General features: G+C 40.8%; 1 protein-coding gene across 11 annotated transcripts in view; it reads right to left on the bottom strand.

Annotated features, from left to right (window-relative positions):
- Nucleotides 1-23709, bottom strand: part of MAST4 (microtubule associated serine/threonine kinase family member 4) — a 290337-nt gene that overhangs the window by 106643 nt on the left and 159985 nt on the right. For 5 of the 11 annotated variants that reach the window (XM_033085235.2, XM_033085237.2, XM_033085238.2 and 2 more), the window contains one exon: nucleotides 22412-22492. The exons of 4 other annotated variants lie outside the window; for them this stretch is intronic. In XM_033085235.2, coding sequence (XP_032941126.2) covers nucleotides 22412-22492 — 81 coding nt within the window. Of the gene's footprint in view, nucleotides 1-775; nucleotides 883-22411; nucleotides 22493-23709 lie in introns of those variants that run through there. 2 more of the 11 variants (XM_033085244.2, XM_033085245.2) reach the window with 1 other exon arrangement.

Raw genomic sequence — 23709 nt, 5'->3', positions numbered from 1 at the left:
ACATTTAATGCACATTCTCCAAAGATAATACATAAGCCAAAACTCAAGGTAGTTTCACAGTAATTTAACACCACACCTGGTATGTCTCAAAATGCCATAGGGGGTACTAGTGTACAAAGTTACAAACTTCCTTTTTTTTTTTTTCTCTTGTAATGGAGACTTATATTTAGCTGAAAGGGCCACCACGGCACATGGTGGAAATTATGTAAAAGCTTGTCAGTCTTTTGCCCACTGATGGCACAACCCCTTAAATTTTACTAAGCATTTACTATTTCCAAGCCTTTCCCCCCTCTCCTGACGAGAATGAAAATGCCACAAAACCAAAAAAGGCCACTCCTGTACTAACAAATGTCAAGGTAGCTTGATTTTAAAAAGGTACTTATGCAAACCTGTCCCTTTAAGAACATCGAACAAAATAGGCTATCTTGAGCTATCCATATAAAGAGTATCTGTTTCCAATAAAATGTCCAAGACTTGAGAGCAAGCTGGAAATGTCTTTAAGAGAGAAAAAAGGAGGAGGGTAGAAGGGCTGTACTAAAGAGAAGATCTTACAAATAAAGGCAGAGTAGTATGCAGAGTCTGGTTAGGAAAAGCACCACCAAGGGCCTCGCAAGGAGAGGCTCTGAGCTCTCGCAGCTCCAGACCAGCACAAGGCAGGAAGGAGGCCGCGGGTCCCGCCGCCTTCCCAGGCCGTTCTCCTGGGCACCGGGAAACCCAGGAAACGCAGGAAAGCAGCGCCCGCTCCCGCGCACCTGGAGCGCACGGCCTGCCTCACCTCTGAGTCCGCCGGAGCCGGCTGCCTCGCCGCAGGTGGGACAGCGTGAAGTTGGAAAGGAGCGTCCAGAAACCGGGATCCGACACATCCATTTCTCTGCCCTTGAAAGCTTAATAACTCGGTGCCATAGTACGACGAGGAAAAGGAGGAAGGGACGGCAGCCCTGGGAAAGAGAGCGGGAAGGCAGCCACCCTCCGAGGGGGCGGAAGGAGAGCAGAGATAGCAGCAACCCGAACCGACAGAAACTTTTCCGTGCGGCTGCTCCGCGGGTGCCGCCCCGCCCCGGCCATTGGCGGCCGCGCCGCTCCGCCCGCCCACCGCGGGTCAGAGCCCCCCCAGAGCCCCCGTGTGCCCGGCACAGCCCCCGGGGGTCAGAGCCCCCCCAGAGCCCCCGTGTGCCCGGCACAGCCCCCGGGGGTCAGAGCCCCCCCAGAGCCCCCGTGTGCCCGGCACAGCCCCCGGGGGTCAGAGCCCCCCCCGAGCCCCGTGTGCCCGGCACAGCCCCCGGGGTCAGAGCCCCCCCCGAGCCCCGTGTGCCCGGCACAGCCCCCGGGGGTCAGAGCCCCTCCAGAGCCCCGTGTGCCCGGCACAGCCCCCGGGGGTCAGAGCCCCCCCCGAGCCCCGTGTGCCCGGCACAGCCCCCGGGGGTCAGAGCCCCCCCCGAGCCCCGTGTGCCCGGCACAGCCCCCGGGGGTCAGAGCCCCCCCCGAGCCCCGTGTGCCCGGCACAGCCCCCGGGGGTCAGAGCCCCTCCAGAGCCCCGTGTGCCCGGCACAGCCCCCGGGGGTCAGAGCCCCTCCAGAGCCCCGTGTGCCCGGCACAGCCCCCGTCCATTCCCCACAGAGGCCCCGCGGGTCGGAGCCGCCCGCCGGCCGCGCTCGGACGTGCCGGGAACTCTAACCAGTGACTCGGTGCAGTGCAATAATGTACGTGTGCAACTGCCGGGGCTTCTGCCTCTCCCGGGAGAACTGACACTACAGGCACCTCTTAACTACCGTCGGTCACACTGGCTACCTGCCCCTCCAGACACTAGGCGTTTGCCACGGAAAGAGGGGACACCCGCCTCCCTCCATTGCCAGCTCCCTCTTTTGAGAAAGCTACCCGGAAGCACGGGCTGGCAAGAGAAGGGGGCAGAAAGGCTCAGAGTACCTTTCTCACTCATAACAATGACCTAATCACTCAGGTACTTTGACTCATTTCTTCCCCTTCTTCCTTCTTACTTTCTTCATTTGCTTCCCTCTTTCCCATTCTCCAGCTGCCTCCCGGCTGGTTTGCTTTCTTGACTCTCGACACCCAAAGTTCTACCTTCACTCCTCATTTTAGCCTCTCCTGACTGCTGTCCTCAGTCTTTTCACACCTAATCCCAGCATCACTCTGCAGCCCTCTCCTCTCTCCCTCTGCACCTCTGTCTTGACTAGCATTTTTCTTCAGTACACAAATTTTTTCTGCAGTACACAAATAAAAGCATTTCTTAAATTATTACTCTGCTACCTTGTCGTTCTATAATGCCTTAACTCCAGATGTTGGAAGCAATGATGCTCAGGTATGGAAAAAGATACTGTGGATTCAAAAACTAGGAGGTTTCTTTTAATGTACTTAAAAATTTCCACTTGCCTTTCTGTTTATTTGAGGGTCACAGAACAGAGCTGGAAGGGCTCCCACGACACTTGGGATGAGACAGCTCTCATTAGACAGCTCTCACTTACTTAGTACCAAAAGCTTTAGCAAAAATCCCCAGCAAACACAATTTACTGCCATAGAAAACATCAGTGTAATATTAATCAAACACAATATAATCAATCTCTTCTTTAAAGACATATTAATTTTAGAAGAGACAATTTCCATGTAAGAAAGGACATCTAGGACATCTTGCCTCATCTAGTTCTTAGGTCAGATTTTCTTGTACAAGAAAGGTTGAAATAGCTGCAGAAGCTAGTACTTGGGCTGATGTCCATTTGTGCCCCACAGGAGGGCACTTCCCAGCATGACTGCTTTTTTTATACCTCTCCATTAACACTGAGCATTCACATCTACTGCAGTCAGTAAAAGAAAAACTCTCGTCCATTTATTTTCACTTTGAGACATGCCTGAGCATACTGAGTGTTGTTTTAAAGGTTCACATGAAAGCAAGCATGGCTGGCAACACTCCTTCCTTAAAACTGGGTAAGAAGGAAATTCTCTACATAAGTACCAAAAAACACCTCCTTCTCCACAAATTCCACAACTTTATCTTCTCGGCTACATACACAAGTTTTTTTGCCTGTAATCAGCATGCTTGTAGAAAGAACTGTACACAATCACGAAACCAGAGAATTACACATAACAGATGTCAACAGCACTGGCCAAAGATTAAAAACAAAGTCTTCAATCTATAACACAAGAGAAGTTTCAGTATTCTCACTGCCCTGAAAGCTCTTCCCTCACCTCCTTACCCCTCCCAAGAGGCAGTTAAGAGTAACAGAAGCAGTTCAGGTTCCATGATTCAGTCAAGCAACATCAACAAGCACATCACTTGTGGGGTGATCATGGAACATGGAGTTCAAACTTTATTTCACGTTAAGGCCAAAAATTACCAATCTTTTCTGTTCTAAGCCCAGGACTGAAACTCAACTCATTATTTCTTTGTGAAAATCTCTACCACTTTATCAAAATTATGTGAAATCCCCAATTCTGAAACATACCCTAAAAGCTTTTAAAAATTAAGCAAGACAAGCCTGTTAGAATGTTGGCAAAGACACACAAGAAAAAAAAAGATTGCTGCTTGCAAGTAGACAAATTCTGGTGGGGAAAAAGTTTAACCCCTCTGTATAAAACCAGATATGATTATGCCAAAAGCCATGACACAGATTTCACTATCTGAGAAGCTGGATTTTTACCAAAGCAGAAAGGAGAAAAAATGGGGTAGAAGAAAGGATAAATTCTAGGCAGGTGTTTCTGTCCACATGTATAGCAACAGAAGGTATCATAATGTCATGGTTTTAGGAATGTTGTTCCTAGTGATCTCACTGAGCACTAAGAAACCATACAACACTCACTTCCCTCTCCCCTCCCATGCCCCTGCAGCAGGTTGGAGACAAGAACTGGAGATACAAAGCATAAAGATCACAGGTTTTTAGGTAAGAACAATTTTCTGGAAACTAGAAGATTAAAAAATTAACAGTAACAGCACCAATAATAAAAGAGCATACAAAAAAATGAACGTGAGTTCTCACACCCCTGAGAATAGATGACTATTCCCTTCACCAACCCAAAAAAGACCCTTTTCCCCGCCCAGACCCAGAAAGTCACATGAGGTAGTACAGAATAACCTCCATGTCCTAGCCATGCCCCCTTCTGGCTACTGCAAAATTTAACACTGGCCAGAACCAGGATACATGATCCTATCAATCCATGGCAAACACTCTTCCTTTCCAACAGTGATGGTCAAATCCCTTGCAATTCTGTCTCTATATCCTGTACAATAGCTTCCCAAATTCCATGACGTGTAGATCCAAATGTAACTCCACCATGGCATTCTGTGCACAATTACATGCACACACAGTCCTGCTAGTCAGTCATGTTGTTTCTAGCATGGGCTTGAATGCAAAGAGACTTAAGTAATTATTTTTCTGAAGTGCTTGCTGGACATACACATATTAAGGCACTACAGAGACTTTGACAAAGGTATGAAAATGAAGGGAGGAGCTGTAAGAAGTCCAGCATCGTCCCACAACAGCCATAGACAAATTATATGCTTCATAAAGCAAAGCAGAAGCCTTATCCTTTAAGAGCACAACATGTAAATGATGGTGAAAAATTTTGCAATGCCTGTGAATAAACGACATAGCTTCCCAAGTGGTGCCTGCATGGTGACTTTCCATGACACAGAAATGCCCGATTTCAAAGCAAACGCCTCAAGGGAGAGTGAGGTTTTGCAAGCTTATTAATACTGCACAGATGCTAAGAGGACATCTTCCCTCCCAATTTAGTGAGCTGAATCAGCTCAATGAACAGCATCCCAGGACCAGACCCAATGCAAGGGATGTGGACAGAATGAAGGGTCAAGACAGAGAGGCAGGGGCAGCAGGACCACTTCTTTTTCAGCGGCTGTCCCTAAAATTGAAGCCTCTTTCATGATCAATACTGAGAATGCTGCTTATCCTTTACAAACACAGGATCAACAGATGTACTTTGTAATGTTCCGTAAGCCACTGCAATTTACTTACCTCTGCTGTGTAGAACTAGACTGACCAGAAAATATGATAATGTTTTAAAAATATGAAAACCCCAAATTATCAGGAACAGATCTAGGTCATATTGATAAATGCATAGTTGACAATTAGCTAAAATTTTCCTGCAGCAAAATGTTATTGGGATGTTCAGCAACTTTCCGTCAGTATCCAACTAAAACAGAATTCTGCAGTTGTCAAAAATAAATAAAATAACAAAGTTAAGAACCTGCAAACATGTTCTTAACAACATTTACTGCTTAAGTTAACTGCTATACAGCCACTTGCAAAACAACAAGCAGCTCAAGCAACTTCCTCTCTTATGAGATGCTTTACAACAGAACTTGGGCGATGACTTTTATTTATCACAAAGAGTTACATAAGCTAACATGTAACAAAACAAGTGACAAGGATCATTAAGTTTTCCCTTTTATATTCACTTGAAGATAAAAAACCTATCACTCAAGTCAGAAAAGGTGCTTAATCACCCCTGCTTTGAAGATCACACTTCCAAAAGAAAACTTATAAAAAGCATCCTTAAAGAAGTCTCATTCAATATATAAGAGAACAAAAATTCAAAATGTCAACATATTCTTCAGTAATTAACAACAATAAAGACTCTTCCCCAATAACTTTTTAATTGTGTAACACTGGTTACTGATTTTAAGTACCACCATAAAATACTACTTAGGAAGTTGAAAGTGCATCTTTAAAACCATAATGCCATAGCAATACTAAATCAATATTTTGCACATAATATTACAATGCAAAAGTTATCTATCATTTGCACACTGATAATTACACTAATAAACACTGACATTTTTCCAAACATGAAAATTTTGAGAAGTCACTTCCCAAAGGCATTACAGAACGCTCAAGTCTCATCAATTTTATATGACAATGTACACTGAATGCAGTTCACAGCAACAGTACAGACAATGAAGAGTTCCTTAGTGATACTAAGACTAGTAAAATCTTAAAAGCATAGGCCTCATACTGAAAAAGATGAGTAAATCTGTGAACCAGGAAAAAAAAGCAGGTTGCCTCAAGGCACCTTCTCTATTTTCATGGGCTAGGAAGATCATGAAATCATATCTTCTAGCAACAAAGAAAGACTGCTCACTTCATCAACATATTAGAAGAACAACAGATCAGCACTGAGCTAACACATCCCAGGAGAGGAGTTTGTTTTGGTTTAGTTGAGTCTTTTTAGTCAGATAATTATTATCCAATGACTAATGAAGGAACTGGCAAAGCTGCTCATTCAATTACTGGTATTTTCAAAGTGTCTTGAAATGGCTGGAAGTTATTACAATGGTTGAACAAAGCTGTCATGCTGTAACACTCCTTGAAAAGGACAAACAGGATATTAGCTTCTACCAGTACTGAGTTCAGGTACAGTAGTTCACTTAGCATCACATGAGACAGTCTGCTCAAAAAGTGTTTCAAGTGAGATTTCAAGTCTGCTCAATAACCATCTCAGCTGACAATATACTGAGATATATGTAAAATATTCCACCTATCTCCTAACAAAGTTCACTACCACAACAGAAAAAATTATGCATGAGGAAAGATTAAAACTTACCTATAGATTTGAAAAAGTAACTGCACATTAAACATTTCTAGTAGATCATACAGGGTTATGTTTTTCATTTAGCACAAGTAAAACTACTATCAAATGAGCTGGGAAAAAAACATTGCTCCCTTTCTAGCAAACAAGACATAAGAGGTAAGTAACCACAGGAACAGAATAATTTATCATCAGATAAAGCAGCCTTAGTTGAACAACATGCATTTTAGCCTTGCTAGCCATCAATTCCTACGAAAGGACAAAAACACCCCCCAGGTAATAATATACATATATATTGCAGAATCTGGAAGGCAGATATCAGGCAAACAATTTAGGTACTATCATAGATAAATAGCTAAGAAAGAGTTTTTTATGTGATGTATAGATAAAAGAATAAATGTCCCTCAGTTCTACAAGCAGGAAAATCTCTTGTGAGCAAGGAAATGATATAACTGAGCACTGAGGGGCTAAAATGCAGCTAGTTGTGGCATTTCTGAAAAGCAGTAAAAAGAATACGAGGAGTTCAAGAAAAAAAATTATAGTCAGAACTACAGTGTGCAGCTTGAAAAAATTCATTTCTTTTACTTGGTCAAGTCTATGGGAGAACCTTCATCATTCAGCATGCACTTCCCCATCACGAACAGTGCAAGAACAGCAAACTCTATCATGTCCTCCCCTCACATACAGAGTTAGGGGCTCAATCTGCAGGAGTCAGACAAAAAAGCAGTTTTAAATTATTTTCTCTTATCCACTGTAACACAAGGATTTTCAATCACTGTAAATCCTGTATGTTATATGCTTTTCTGACTAAGAAAATAATTCAAAAACAAGCACTAGAGGATGGATTAGAAAGCCCTAAGTAGTAACTAAAGTCTACTGTCTACTTTACAAAGGTTGTCAAACTAAAAGATCTCACTGGCATATTCATTGCATGAAATGTACTAATTAATTATTAGCACTGCACTTAATTACAATAATTGATGTCTTGTTCCCCCTAGTGGTTGATGTTGATGTTTATTGCCTTCTAGTGACTGCACAGGATTTTCACTGCAATGTTCAGTGTAAAAATAAATTGAAGAAATCACAGTACAAAAGAGTATTTTGTGGATGTCTGCCAAACTTCTAAGTTTTCTTAGCTATGTTTATAAATACACATAAACACTATTACTCTAATCAGTTTTGATGTAATGTGCAAAATATTAAAAAAAAACCCTCCCACCGCTCTAGTTTATTATAGATCATCTAACATAAACATATTTAGGAAAAGCAATGACCCCAGCATCTCCCTCCATTTCTAAAAAGGTTCTAAAATTATGCACAATATATTTGGAAGCTAAATATATTGTCTATCCATCTGCATCAGGCATCAGAATTTACATCAAGCAACAGTATTTTTAATTCAGCATTTTGCTGTCTGTAGTGGGATGATCCAACCACGCTAACAGCTATGTATCTATTTACTCTGGCCTAGAGATTAGCTTCTCCTTCTGAGCTAATTTAGCAAACCAGCTAATGAGAAAGTGCAAAATTTCCCATTTTTATCACTAAAGTTTTTCATTCATCTTGGCAAGTAGAGCAGTATTACTACATTTCAGAAGTGCTGCTTTATGTGATAAGCAAGTCCAGAGAGGGTCAGATGTTTTCTGACATAAAAATGTCATAATTTTCCAGATACCATGATGCTTGGACCTTGACTTCATTACCACAAATGCCAGGCATGGGGAGAGAAACACTGTATTAAAAAATATTAGTATTATTCTATCCTACTTTGTTCTTCAAGCACCTTTTTGCCAGCACTCAGCAGCATCCCAAGAGGACCACATCATTTTTGAAAGCTGTTAATTAACCATTTTTGTGGCTGCAGTACCACTGATATAAATATGAAGACACCATGAGATCCAACAGATGTGTAAAGAGACACAATGAAGTTTTCCATGTTTCTGGACATTCATGTGAAACAATCACCACTTAAGACTTACTTCATTGCACTAGTTTAGACCACTCTACACACTTGGATGTTCTCTTAATGTCACAGACATACAGCCATATTTTATCAAGCATCTTTTTCAGACAACAGCCTATGTGGCAAGTGGTATTATTAAGAGTCAAGGTGCAATTCCTAAATAATTCTTAAGAAAACATGGATACAATCATTCTTCTAAAACAGTTATGTACTTAGATATTGCCATCTATTCCAGATCATAGCCGCAGTCAACTAAGCCGTATTTTTTGAGAAAAAAAAATTATTAATTCAACTGTAGAAAATCCATTTTTTTTAAATAGATAGGCTTTTTTCAGTTTTTACACTGGAAAGTTAAAATTTTGTTTTGGACATTTTGAAGTAACATAAATCTGCATAAATCAGACTTACAGCACACAATCTTTCTCTACCTTTTAAAGATGAAAATATTCATAAACTACTTTTATTACAGAAAATAGACTACATAAAATAGAGTTTGAAACACATATGTTAAAAAATACTGTTCAGCATTTGTAAGTTTATCTGGTTTGTTTCATTTTCATAAATTTCTAGTTGTGGAAAACAGAGTCCAAAACCCACAATCTTCAAAAGACAGTTAAGTGGAGCATTTTATACTGCTTTCTGGTTTGAAGAATCCCAAACAATATACACCTCTGAGAGAAATACTACTCCTTATACAGAGCCATTTCCTCATATTCAACTGTGCGCTGGGACATCCCAGCACCATCCTCACGGATTTGAGTAACAGACTTCACGGATTCTCTATTTTTAGTCAAATTAACTAGGGAAAGCAATCAAGCTCAAGTTTTGTTTGATAGCTTTTAATCCTGATAGGTTTGGGAAAGATGTCTTCATGAGTTGTAACATTCCTCATCCTTAAAACAGCTTTTAGGGTACAAAGGAGGTTTAATGGAGGTCAGCACAGTGAAGCTCTCAAGTCTGTCACTCAAAGTCTAAACGGATTAATTCCTGTGATACTCAATTGAAAAGCATTTATGCAGTATAAATGCCGACTTCAGTGAGACAGAAAACTTCATCAGCTGTAATATTTACACACTGAATTTCCTAAATTAATCACCAATCAGCACAAGACTGATAGTTACAAATCCATTATAGGTCTCTGTCAGAGCAAGGACATTACAGGCTCTTCCCCAGAACTGGCAAGTACTCTGTTTATTTCCCATATTTTAAACTCACAATTTTCTTTAAAAATATGATTTAAATGACAGTGAATAAAAACCGGGGGCCAAGCATTCAGAGCTTTGCAACACATATACACTCAAGTAGTTGCATTTCCCGAGCTTTCCCTGCACTCATCTGGCTTCATGCTTCAGTTAATCCATGTGATGGATCTGTTGTCAGCAGAACGGCATGAGATGGAGCACCCCATGCAGTGCAAGCTGGCAAATTGGAACTCAGGTACACAGGAGGTTGAAAGGGAAAACATTATCTTTAGAAGAATATTATGTGAACTGCCCATTAATGATATCCTTAGTATTTCAATGATCTGAGCACACAGCACTGCAAGTTTATAATATCCTTAAATCACTTTACAGGTCATCCTTAATGCTCTCCTCCTCAAAAGGCTAAATAATAAACAATCATAGGTGTGCTTCAGCATACACCTCTGGTTTAAATCTGGCTTTCTGAACAACCATAATGACACTCAGCACATTCTTCTTAAGTCTGTGGGGTTTACTAAACAATTAACTATCAGACATGCAGATGATATGGCTGCCAAACAGACCACTGGAATAGTAGAATTAACTATAGAAAGAAGGGAACTTTACAGAAACAAAATTAAAAGCAAGCATCTGGAATCGCAAGACTAGTAAATATTATTTTAATTATGTTTATAAAAACATGACAGAAAACTCTCAAAATTAAGAACAAAGTACTAAAAATTACCTCATGGCTAAGGTGCCTTAGGGTCTAAAACCTGGCGTCATCTAGCTATTTAATCTGTGCTTCAGTTCTCCACGTGTAAAGCAAAGATATTTCTACTTCTTGGGAATGCAGTGAAGATAATTCCAGAAACACCTGCATCAAATATTCAGTACTAAAAAAAGAGGAAAGGCAAAAGTAGACAGTAATAGGGAGATCTTCTTTGGGCCGACCATTCTACAGATTCAGAGGTACTGAATGATTTCTACAATTCCGGCCTCCCTATAAGAAAAGGCCATATATGCGTAAGTTGAAAGGGATTCAGATGAGACAAGAAACAGTCTTAAATCTCTCTGATATGCACATTAGAGAGAATGACAAGAGTCAGGGACCATGGTAAGTCACAGAATTTCACCCTCCACTTCCTAAAACAGGCAAACACATTTTGATTTATTTTTGTGGGACTAAGAGTTCTCGTCAGCTCTCTCTATCAAGGAAGCTACAGTAAGCACCTGAATTGTCACCAAGATTGTCATAACTGTGTAAATCAAGAAGCAGAGGATCAGTACAACCCACGTTAGCTGTTTTAGGCCTTCAGCCTTCTGAAAAACTCCATCATAGTAGAAATTAGATGATTAACTGTTCAGCGGTCAAATAGCAGTTCAAACCCCTAAGTGTCCTAATTTCTGTGACACAACACAACCTTATTATTCCATTCATGTAACTACAGAGTATATAAGTTTATGGAAATACCAATATCCTGATACAAAAGAGATTTTTAAGTACCTACTTACCACTGCAAATACACACTCTTCCTATACCAGCAAAAAGCAAAAACCAAAACCTATCCCTAAACTCCTTTTACCATCTCCAGTCACATCTAGACATGGCTTACTATGAATTTTAATGAGCTGAACTATGTAAATGGTTTGTTTCTTTTAAATCATTATACTCATTTATCTCAGTATTTTGCTTTTTACTGGTAGAGGGCTTGGATCTTTTAAAAATTATGCAACAGTTCAATACTGCAAAATTTAGTAATAACCATGCTTAATGTTGACAAAGGATTATCTCAGCCTATTCTATATTCCTCAGCATCCAAACTTGCACATTTCTACATGCTCACAAGAGGAGCAGATTTCACCAGTCCAGTGGCAGACTGAGTGGGGAGAGCCTAAATGTTCTCTCGCCAAAGAAACAGCGGTATGACAGTGAAGGAGTAACATACCAGGCTGCTCATAATGAAAGACTGGCTTCAGCAGATAAATACATACACCAGCACTTGCCATCCTCCCCTTCTCTCAGGTACTACACCAACTTTCAGAAATATTTCTAGGTTTTATCAGCTGGGGATGTTACACAGTATTTACAGCCTTCCCAAACATGACAGCATGTGCTCCTCCTATGCACTTGCCAACAAAACTACAGCAACCAGTCTACAAATTCTGAAACTTGACAAGAACTCCTTCCAGTGTAGTGGCTGCACTTTGCAGTTCCACAGACATGTCTTTTACAGTGTTTTTGCTGTGTGAAAGTTTAGGTCTGTTTCTGTCATCATCTGTTTACTTCTCTGTCAATTTGAAAAACTGCCTTCCTAGCCAAGCAGTATCATGCCATCTCCCATCCAAGAAACGCTCTTGGAGCAAACCTCTCTCTTCTCTTCCAAGGTACGCATTTTGGCAGTCAGACACACTAATGTTTTGCGAGGTAACCCTGAAGCTCTAACCTCCCACCAGTTTTGCTCTGCTGAAGTGTTACTGTGCTCAAGCTGCTAGCTGCAAACCACCTTCTCTTTTCCAGCCCAACAAGAGTCTTGCTGGTCTCTTTCTTAAGAGCAGAAAAAGCAGCCTACATGACTCCTGGTATGAACAGACAATGTGCCCTGATTCTGCTCTATGTCAGCAACTTTCCTATTGCTACAAAAAAATTTTGCAGGCCTGGGTCACTCCCTCTCACAGTCTGTAATGTTAACAAGCAGTTTGCCACAGTGAACTGTGCATTTGAGTATCAGACTGCTCTCGGACAAGCTCAGCACGTCATCGTGCTTATCAAAGCCAGATATGACAACATACACCCAAGATGTACAGAATCAGATTAAGAGTGACATTGTTGTCACACCACACAGAGAATGGATACCACAAACTGACGAACACACTAGTGTGAGAAAGGTGGGTTACCAGGACATGGAGACAAAGACACCTTCAAGTTGGGATCATTCCAACAGCAGGCTCCTCAACGCTTTCTGCTTCCCATCACTATGTTCTAGCCCAGTGGTGTCCCAGCAGTAGGTGGAAAAGCTTCCTCAGAGATGCTCAGGACTACATTCACCACATTCACTCTATGCACTTACAAGAGCCCAGCTGCATCTCATCTCATGCCAGAGAATGGAGACACTGGGGTAGCTGATCAGTCTGTGTCCCCAAATCATGTAATGAGCTATCTCTCTCTCTCCCAACATCCAGGGAAATTGCTCTCTGTTACAAGCCATGAGATTATTTGCTGAATAGCTCTCTGGATCAGGAGCACTGGCCTTCCCTGTGCTAACCACTGACACATCTCATGGATCAAGACGACAAACTAGCCACAACTGGCATCAGGGAAAAAAATGTAAAGTCTCAAATACAGCAGTTTAGTGATGTTCTCCAGTTCTTTACAGCTGCAAGGCATTGCCCCTAGGAACCCACAGATCTACTTTCTGAAATGGTTAGTGGCAACCAAGACTAGAAACAAGATCTCTGAAAAACAAAAGGAATTAGAAGATTTCCACTTCTGGGGGGGCACAGTCTCATGCTTTTTCATTTCTATTTACCACTTTGTTTCTACAACATTCATTTTTAAAAGGTTTTCAGAACTCTGGAGCTGTGAAGCTGTTGCTTCTGTAGTACTGAAGAATAAGCAATTACCAAAGCAAGACACCCTACAGGATCACCAACTTTCAGTGCAAAGCAATTCAGTCAGCACAGCAGTGGAAACAAGTGGTGTTGTATGCAACAGAAATAACGACGCTCCCACAGAAGGCCACTGCAGGGACAGCAGTGTGTTTCCAACAGACACCTCCTTCTTCTGCCTTCCTCACTTAAAATCTTTGAGAGCCTCTAAGCATTTCCTTTGCTGAAGCCGTGTGTTGTAGGGAAGGCTGATGTACACAGTGCTGGTTTCTGTTCTGCATCTATTTTTATCAAGGTGCAATAAGATGATACAGATGCAACAAAATGCTGCAGCGCTGGCACTGAGCAAGGTTGAGAATTTCCATCTCAAGAATATTGCTGCAGTATTTTTTCTCTGGCATCTCACACAAATGATCAGCTGAAATTTGTCACTGTGCTGCAAAAAGACTGCAGAATTTTTGGTGGAATTACCTCAGGAAATACTTCTGCTGAAAGTGAACCACTGACATCTCTACCCGATGTCAAATATCAAACACCCCTATCAGATATAAAAAAAATATATATAGAACAATTGAGAGGTTAACCTAGCAGTTTCTCCATATCTGCAAGAACTGATTGGCAACAGATTACAGTCCAGTCACATTTTGGACAGTAAGTGGACCTTGAAATCAAGACGTATTAAATGCATTCTTACCAAAACAGATTAAGCAGATTTTGAAGCCATACTACAAAGGTTTGAATTGCACACACAAGCTGAGGGAGCTGAGGCTCAGCACATTTCAGTCATTACTAACAGATATGTCACCTGACAGGCAAAGCGAAGAGGTCAGCAGGAACAGTCACACAGCGACTTACGATGGCTGCTAGCAGGTAACCTGCATGTACGTGAAACTCTGTAGTATGACAGCATACGAAGAGAGCAGACTGTCCATCTTCCAGTACATTTCAAGACCCACCTTAAGAGTTATTTCTGTATGTAGAATGCAGATCAACTGTTCAAATTTTAACCACCTCCGTGAACTGCGGTGATTTCTTAACACCACAGTGTGCAGTATTCAACTCACCTAGTCTCTGTGTGGTCTCTGTCATCCTCCCTCCTTTCCTACAATTTCTGATTTAGGTGTGGTATATTTTTATTTAAGTAGAAACAACTTATGCTGTGAGTTTTTTAACTAAAAATGTGGGGAAAAAATCTACAGAGTAACGTCAGGTTTTGATTTCAAAATGGGACTATATCAGGTCATTTGTATTCAAGACCTGTATGGCAAAAACATTCATAGATTAGCCAATGAACACTTTACTACGTAAGCTGACCAGCACATCAAATTATGGTAAAAGCAAGCATTATTATGAGGGAATATCTCAGTGGAAAATACTTCTAGAGTATTTTTATTCTCTGTTTTAGAAAGTAGTAAAGCAGTTCAAGAAATCTCCATTCAAGTAATTCCTATGACTGCACAGCCTTCAAACATGTAAGAAAGACATTTTTCTATGCAGTATTTTGAATAAAAAATAAAAACACTCTTCAGATTCAGCATTCCCCTGTTACAGCACCACTCCAAAATTACTGTAATTTTCAAATTCAAATTCATGTTACCTCCTCAAAATGCTTAGAAGGCCTAGCATACTAAATTCAAAATTTAACATTCAATGGTAAACAGAAAATACAACCCAAAAGGCCAAAAGATTTAATAAAACTAGCACACGAGTACTTTGGGAGGATTTTTATGAGAGTTGAGGGAGAGGACATCAACAAACTGGCATTTAAAATGATTCAGATGAGCTCTGTGCCTGTAGCTTTCAGTCTACCAGAAAAATAGCTGTCACAAGAACTTCTTTGATTTCTTAAGATGCACCGTACACATAAACTAAAAAAAAAAAAAAAAAATCAAAACAAACAACCCCCCCCCCCCAAAAAAACCCCAACCAACCCACCCAACAACACATGATTAAACCTAAGATCTCTATTTCTGCTAAGCTTTCTAGAATTCTGTCCCTGTAAGTTAGAGGGAAGCTTCTGTTTCTTGCTTTAACTTGATCAAAAATATATATACCTAAATTTTTCTGCAGAATAATATCAAGTAGTACAAGCCACAAATTCAATTAAAAAGTTATGTGGATAAGACAAAGTCATACTGAAGAATTCAGTTTGTCCTGAGAGCTTTCAAAAATGTACTTAAAGCCTAATCTTTATGATATAAGAAAATCAAATTTTATACTCCAGAAGCTTTACGAAACATCATCATGACATTAACATTTTGCATCAGTGTGGGGCAAGTAAAACCACACCTTCTTTAGCACCAGCTCAAAAAAACCCACATGGAATCAGAAATCCACATCCCTATATCCATCCTGGATGAAAACCAATGGTAAAGATCCTCCAGGGGACCCCATGCTCGCTGATGACAGTTTTGCAGCTCTTGCAGTTCTCAGCTGAACCCTCATTTACACTGGTGCAATGCCACTACAATACTAGTATGCTTATGCACATGTAGCAGACTAACACTCACAAAATACTGATGACTCACAAGCTAAAATCTTATCCTCTGCTGTGACTCCAGAGAGCTCAGTAAACTGAAAACTTTTTTAAGTATAATAATTTCACGATTACAAGCTGCACCTAATTGTAAGCCGCATTTCCAGAGTGTCAGCAACATTTTGTTCTTTGTCCATATGTAAGCCGCATCGGATTATTAGCCGCACTTTTGTTCACAGCGAGGATCCGTGTGCAACTTCCACAAAGTTGCCAATTAGTAACAGAATCGTGCGATCACGGGGTTTACTGGCTCAGCCCTGCTTGGGGTGGCCGCCAGGGAGCGGCCTCAGCCCCGCTCGCCGCTGCCGCCGGGAAGTGGGTGTGCAGCGTGCCTGGCCAGTGCTGTTGGGAAGAGGGAGAGAGACGTGCGCGGCTGCTACCGTGCTTCCCGGGGCCACAGAGCACCGCCGCGCTTCCCAGGGCCAGGCGGCGCCGCCACGATTGCCGGGTATGGGCAGCCCTGCCGCCTGGGGCCAGGCGGGCTCCGGCTCAGCTCAGGGCTGCTGTGGGTTCGGACTTCCAGGTTGGGAAATTTCCAAAATGTGTTCATATATTTGTCGCTCCTGAATGCAAGCTGCACTTCCAGTTTGCGAGCAAAATTTTAGTCAAAATAGTGCAGCTTATAATCGTATTTCAAAAGCAAAAGCTAGAATAGCACACTTGAGCACACAACAGACCACATCTGCTGAGTAAGGGACTGCTTTTACTTAACCAATCCTCAAAACTCCCTTCTATACCACAAAAAGCTGATACATACAATGAAATTGTTTTTCACTTTCGATTTTCAACATCCAATGGAGACAGCTCTCCCTCTGACCTCTGACAAGTCTTAATATGAAGAGCTTGAAAAAGAGCTGAGGAAAGTGTTTCGTAAGGTTAAATAAGTAGTCTCAAAAAGAATTAAGAAAACAGCAAGGACATAAAAATAACTTCAGAGCAGACAGACTGCTTTTGGAGGAGAAAGCCAAAGATTAATTTATTTCACCTTGAGGAACTCATGCTTCATGGCTGATGTTCACGAATACTAACCAGATTACCTTGAGAGATGAAACAGCATGTTTTCCTCATTTTAAAGAAAAAATTAAGAAGGTGAGTCTAGTGATTCTCTACCTCGTCCACATCAGTCATTCCAAAGAACTTCCCCTTTCAGGGTAACAAATCAACAGCTTCATCTTGCAGCATAACCTTAAGTCAATGTACTTTGTACTGGTATCAGAAAGCAAAGGTGGAAATAAATTTTAAAGAAAAATGTCTGCTTGCGAATCCCTGGGCATGGCAGCTATGTCACTGAGGAAAAGAGGGAAGGGAGGCATCCTCTGACATGCACTCCTCATGTGTCTTTTATAAAACTTTATAGATCCAAGAAGTAGTAGTTCCGTAGTAAAATTATACAGAAGTAAAACTAATCTGAGACCGGAAGAGTCCAAATTTAATAGTTAGCTCCTCTACGACAATTTTGCTCTACCTTGAGAGAACCATATCATGTCTCTGCACAAGTTCCTCCTCATCAGGGAGTGAGTACTAGTCCTTCTTTTTCTGCAGAATTCCCTGTTTACCTAGACTGTATGCTTACATCAGATTTAATATTTAACCAGCGTGTATAACAGCTGTCACCTTGGCTGTTGCTCAGGCCTGAGTGGGCAGCCAGTGCTGCCAAAAGCAGTAGAGTGCCAGCCCACAGACACACTGCTGCTGTGTCCCCCCAGGCTGAAAAGCGCTCCCCACGCCCTCCTCGCTCCTAAGACCGGCCTGCTCTCAGTCATGGTGGAGGGTCAGCTTGGTGCAGCCACATCACCACGAACTAACGGAAAAGAGGGCAGGAACATGATCATGGCAACAGGGTCAAGGACAGGATGGGCAGGGCTCTGGTCATCTGTCTCGCTGTGCAAGTCCCTGAGGCAGCTCTGCTCCAGCACCCAACTGCCCCAGCCCAGCCAGCCTGCACAGCAGCAGAACACACCAACACTTTCCTCCTGAAACACAGGAATATTGCTAAGTTTAGAAACAAACTATTGCCTTCAGAAACATAAAATCCAAACAGAAAACGATACTCCTACTGTCCATTACATTCTTCACACGGGTGTACATGTACCATCTGCTTTCACAGCATCACACAGCCAGAAAACACTCAAAAGCTCTTTAAACATGCTTACTTTCAGAACAATAATAAAAAAAAAATCATTAGAAACTTTGTTCATTTTTCAACAGAAGCCATCCATGTCATTGATGATTTCATAATACAGACCAATACAGTTGTTAGAAAGTAGCTATTTTCAGCTTTCTGTCTTTATCTGATTCTGGGACGCAGAATGACATGGGGGGAAAAAAGGAGATGCAGACAGAGAAAGTAGAAGAATAGGAACACACTGACTTTTTATTTCTGTACTCAACCATTTGGTATATGAATTTAGACAGTTTAAATTAAGTTTTGTATAAAATTTAATAATTTAAATTTTAATTTGCATAAAAATATATTTTAAAGTCTCATACTAATTCTCCCTTTGTAATGGTTACTCATTCATATTATAGATTCAGGTTACATTTAAAGAAAATGCAAATGTCAGCATTTTTTGGCAATTTCCAGATACAAAAACTTAATACTAAATACTAAAAAGTGGCCAAGCTATCTGTAACACAGACATTTGTTTTTCATCCAGTTCAGTGCCACAGGATGAGGTTTAATCCATGCCAGTTCTAATTGCTTCCCTCAATAACACACTTGACAACATGACCCCATGTAAAATGCAGTATTTACAGTGACATCCTCATAAGCATCCCAAAAGAGCAGATTACATTACCGAAAGGTATAGATAATAGTCCTCAGTTGCCTTCCTGCCAACTCAGCTGTACACTCAGGTGAACTGGATTTTCCTCATTAAACAGTTTATAAAAATTAAATCATTAAAAAAAAAAATAAAAGAATGAATCCTGTCTACCTCTTCACCAGTCTTAGCCACGTAGTAATATTTGTGTCTGTACAGTGCCTGACACTCATGCTCCTGGGTAAAGGCTTTCTGGAAAATTAACTACAGTATTTTCTTTTTTGTAGAATCTAAGAGCTTTCTATCAGCTGCCTTAGAGACTTTTTTTCCCCATCCCAGTATCAGTGACATCAGTAAAGTAAAAGGTTGAAAAAAAAAATTTTTTTAATTGATAGTCACCATTCTTTACTCTTCGAGTTCAAACGCATGTTGTTAAGTCTTTTTAAATTTATTATTTTCATTTCTTCATCGTTTTTACTAGAAGTTACTGCAACTTTAGCACTTAAGTGTTTCCTCCTAATTCTTTTCAAATACTTTCCCCACTCCACTCTCCATTACTGTGACAAAGGACTCCAAGTTATCCACAGCAAAGAAAAACACTACAATCATGTTAGAAGTATGAGGATCTTAAATATCTCAGTAGCTATGCTCAGTTATCTACATCATCTTCTCTTTTTGCTTGCAAATCTGCTGCTTATAATTATTAGTACTAAAATTGCAAGTACTTTTCCCCCAAACAGTAGCTGGAAGTTTTCAGGTGATTCAAACCAAAGATAAAAATATAATGGTAAATGTATGCTTATGTTCCTGAGATCTGAACTACTGCTTCATCCCCCACCCTGTCTCAGAAGTAAAGAATGGATACAGTTTCACACCGTACCAGCAGGCAGGTATATCCATTCACAGGATGTTACTGTTCATTTTGAGGAGACCTTCATCATCTAGCTGGCAAAAGTTCCCTTTAGACTATTACTGTATGTGATGACTTCTATAAGCAGAACTTCAACAAAAACAACCGCCCAGGGAGCAGCTGTGCAAGTCAAAGGCCATGAGGGAGATGAGCCAGCAAGTTAGAGAGGGAGAAATACCACAGGAATACCCTATCCACTCATTCTGGTAAGGCTCCCATGTTAACGTTTCTGAATATAAGCAAAAGTAGTGTAACTGATCTAATTCCTCTCCTCCCACACACAGGAGTACTCTGAGCTAATGGAACAGGAAATGCTAATTATTTATATACCCTAAAAACCAACACATTTCATCTTTCCACTACGCTAGGTCAAGCCTAAGAGTAACTAATAACTAAAATATTTGATGTTCAATACACCAGCAGTCCTCTACAGCTAGAGATAAATACAGCACTCTGTTTCAGATTTAATTAGACTTTAAACATTTCCACTCTAGGGAAAAAATAACCATTCCAGCAGAGCCTTACATAAATTTCAGGACAAAAGAACCCAAGAAAAATCCCTATGAACTTCGACATTTTCCAGCCATATCAAGAGATGAGGCATCACATCAAGCAGTATCAATAATTTCCACTCTATTTCTTCAAAAAGCATCTGAAAAGTCTGCTCCCAACACCCTCCATCACAGGATGAAAAGCACAAATTTGGCCCTGTTGGGAGTCCCTGCCACCCAGAGGGGTAAACAAGGTCTAAGCTTTAAAAATCCTTAGGGCAGTATCTATAGCACAGTTCACACAGCAGCACATTCACACATCTGCAGAGGCCGTCAGAGGTCATCCAGGCCATCCAAAATATAACATTTGTATACAGCTTTTTGATTCTACAAAACTGAAATTTTGAAGAGTGCATCCTTCACCACAAAGGGAAGTGATTTTTCTGGCTGTATAAAATAAAGACCCAATTAGAAAATGCTGATTTCATCATGCATTCTATACCAGATAATGATTTTGCTGATAATTTATCGAACAAATATCATAAAAGTGTTTTCACTGAGGAAAAAAAGTCTTTTTATTTAAATCCTACTGAAAACTGCACAAATAAGGGATTCTCATACCATCTCTTCCCTAACAAAACAGAATATATAAAAAACTACACTATTTCTTCAGAAACACATATCAAGTCTTTGTTACTGTTCCATTTTTGTGTCACATGAAGCCTTGATAGAAGGGCTCTCACTTACTCATTCAGTTATATATTTAAAGTATACTGAAGCAGATTAACACATCCAAGCAACCCTCACCTCTGCCATGCTATGTTCAAGGTGATACCGAAAACTCACATACATACTGTACTATGTAATTTAACAAGGTGGTAGCTCTTACTCTCATGGTAACAAATGAGACCTCTGACCAAAATTAAAAGCGGTTTCTTTTTGTTTTTTTTAAATCCATGAGACACTGATAACTTATTAGTAACTCATTTTAAAAACTACTTTCCCTATGGTGCAGAATCTCAATGACTGATACCAATGAGATCCCTGACTACTATTTATTATAATTTTACATAATAGGACGGACTACAAAGTACAGTAATTTCACGACTATAAGGCACACTGGATTATAAGGTGCACCTCTGTGAGTCAGCAAATTTCGCAAATTTGTACATTATACAAGGCGCACCGGACTATAAGATGGACTTTTTTCTGCAGCGAAGATCCGTACCGCGCGCAACAAAGTAACGAATTAGTAACGGAGTGCCACGATTATGGAGTTTACTGGCAGGTGCTCAATTTGCAAACATTTTTCACAGATTGGTATAGCCTTTAAACGCAGCCCCAAGCATTCTCCCCGTGCGCAGGTCCCGGCACTCCCGCCCGCCCCCGGCTGGTGAGGCGGGGCTCAGGGCGGCCGTGGCTCACACCTCAGGGTTGCTGCGGTTCAGGGCAGCTCAGGGCCGCCCGCGGCTTGGGACCACCTGTGGCTTGGGGTGGTGCGGGGTTGCCCACACCCTTCCTCCCCGTGTGGCTCCTGCTGGCTGGGGGTTGGCCAGTCCTGCCCCCCCGCACGGCTCCTGCTGGCCGCGGCCGACTGCTCCCATCCCCCGTTGTGGCTCAGTTCACAGCTTGCACTTCCAGGTTGGCAAATTTTGCAACTTTGTACATTATATAAGGCGCACCGGACTATAAGGCATACTTCCGGATTTGGACCAAAATTTTAGTCAAAAGGGTGCACCTTACAGTCGTGAAATTACTGTATTTTTTATCATGTAATGATTTTCTGATCACATGAAGATTATTATCTTTCTAACAAGTGCCAAAAAAAAAATTTTTATGAACAAACATGGGAGTAGAAGAAAGAAGAGGGTGACAAGGTTATTTTATGTGCCTATCTAGAACACCACTGAAATAGAAGTGAAGCTTAAAATCCTGCTAGTCCTGAGGACAAAACAGGCCTGCCAATTTACTGAATACGACTTTGTGTTCTTCTGAATCACTCTACTCACTAAGCACTAGCCCTCACTTAAGCACAAAATAACCATGTGTTTCATGAATCACCCTCATTTCTGAATGTACCTTAAACTTCTCACATAACAGAATACCATCTGAGGTATGATGATCACAGGAAGCAAACTATGAAATTTCAGATACACTCCGAAGCAGTAAAAGCAACACAGAATTATACATCAATATCTCAAGTCTCTGTACTAAGTCTCAAAATGCAGATTATCCCGGGTTTTTTCCCATAAAATACTTACCTTCAGAACAGAAGCTGCACAAGTAAAACGTATTTTGGACTGCATAGACACAATTTATTTTTTTCAATTTTTCTTTTGCAATATGTTTTGATCATTAGGTTTTGGATGCAGAAGAAAACATCAACAATGGAAGGTTACTTGCTTACCTCCAAAAATGAAAAGCGAACAGAGGACTGCATGGACTGCAAGGGCTTGTTGGGGTTGGGCTCAGGCTCCTTGGGGTGAGACTGCAAGTTAAAATAATGTCATCTCCAGTGAACAGAAGGTTTAGCAAGAGTCGCATGTTTTAGTGTAGGAGTTATAAAAGGAGTTTCGGTTAGAACCAAAACATGACCATCCTCCTGAATGAAGTGATCGACAGTAGCCACACAGGTTTTGACTTAAGATGAACTGAATTTAAATAAAAATAAATATGAGAACTGGTTGATGCACATGCTTGACTATGTTAGACTTCACTCTGGGAACAGTATTTGTGTACAAAGTCCCAACAGTGGTGAAACATGGTAACATTTTTTAGACATCTAACCAAACAGAATATGCAACTGGGGTGTTTTTTTCCTCTTCAAAGAATCTTGGGGAGCAGAGGGTTTTTCATATGCAAATCAGATTCATTAAAAACAAAAGGAAAACTAAAACTGATAATAAACTTCAATTGGCAATATGAAAACTTTAATTAATATTTCCAGTTTGAGAGCCTGCACACTTACTGAAAATTTGCACACTGACTGAAAATTAGAAGTGCTCCAGTTAGCATCAATTTCATTATGAAATGTTTCCTCACAAACACCAAGTTCTTGTTCTAGGTAATCGAATATGGATATAAAAAATTCATCCATAAAATCCTTATTTGAGCATTTGACCTCAAAGGTCAAGAAGTTGCCTCAAGAACATCTCCATTCCAAAGGTTTCTCAAAAAAACCTGTGGCCACTGTCAGATTTCAGAGATGCTCTTTTAAAATATACTTATGCTATCAGATGCACATTTCCCCATAAAACTCACAAGAAAGTTTCTTTTAAAAAACATGCTTATAGCATGACTCTCACTGCAATTTGTTTTAGCTGTCTGTAAAAAAAAAAAATGCACTGCATAGACTGAGCAAATGCAAAAGCTTACCAGGAAGTTTTTTCAGCTCATCTTCAAAAATATTTGTTCTGCTTTGTACCAGACCGTTGCAGCAGCCAATGTTAGCACTTCTGTCCTGTCCCCAGTGGAGATGCAGATGGCCAAGAAGCTAAGCACAGCTAAGACCCAGTTCATATTTTCAACTTTGCCAGATACTAATACACTGCCTTCAAAACCTTTCATGGTGGATATCCGATCCACATTTTTTCTGAACATTTCAGCAGGAAGAGTACTACTGCCTCTAGAACAGATTAGCAATACAATTTTGACATTGTACATTTCTGCAACTTCTTCCATTTCAAGATGCCTTGGAGAAGGCAC

This window comes from Catharus ustulatus, chromosome Z, assembly GCF_009819885.2.
Source record: "Catharus ustulatus isolate bCatUst1 chromosome Z, bCatUst1.pri.v2, whole genome shotgun sequence".
Classification (NCBI taxonomy): Eukaryota; Metazoa; Chordata; class Aves; order Passeriformes; family Turdidae; genus Catharus; species Catharus ustulatus.
This window is presented reverse-complemented; position numbering and strand designations above follow the sequence as displayed.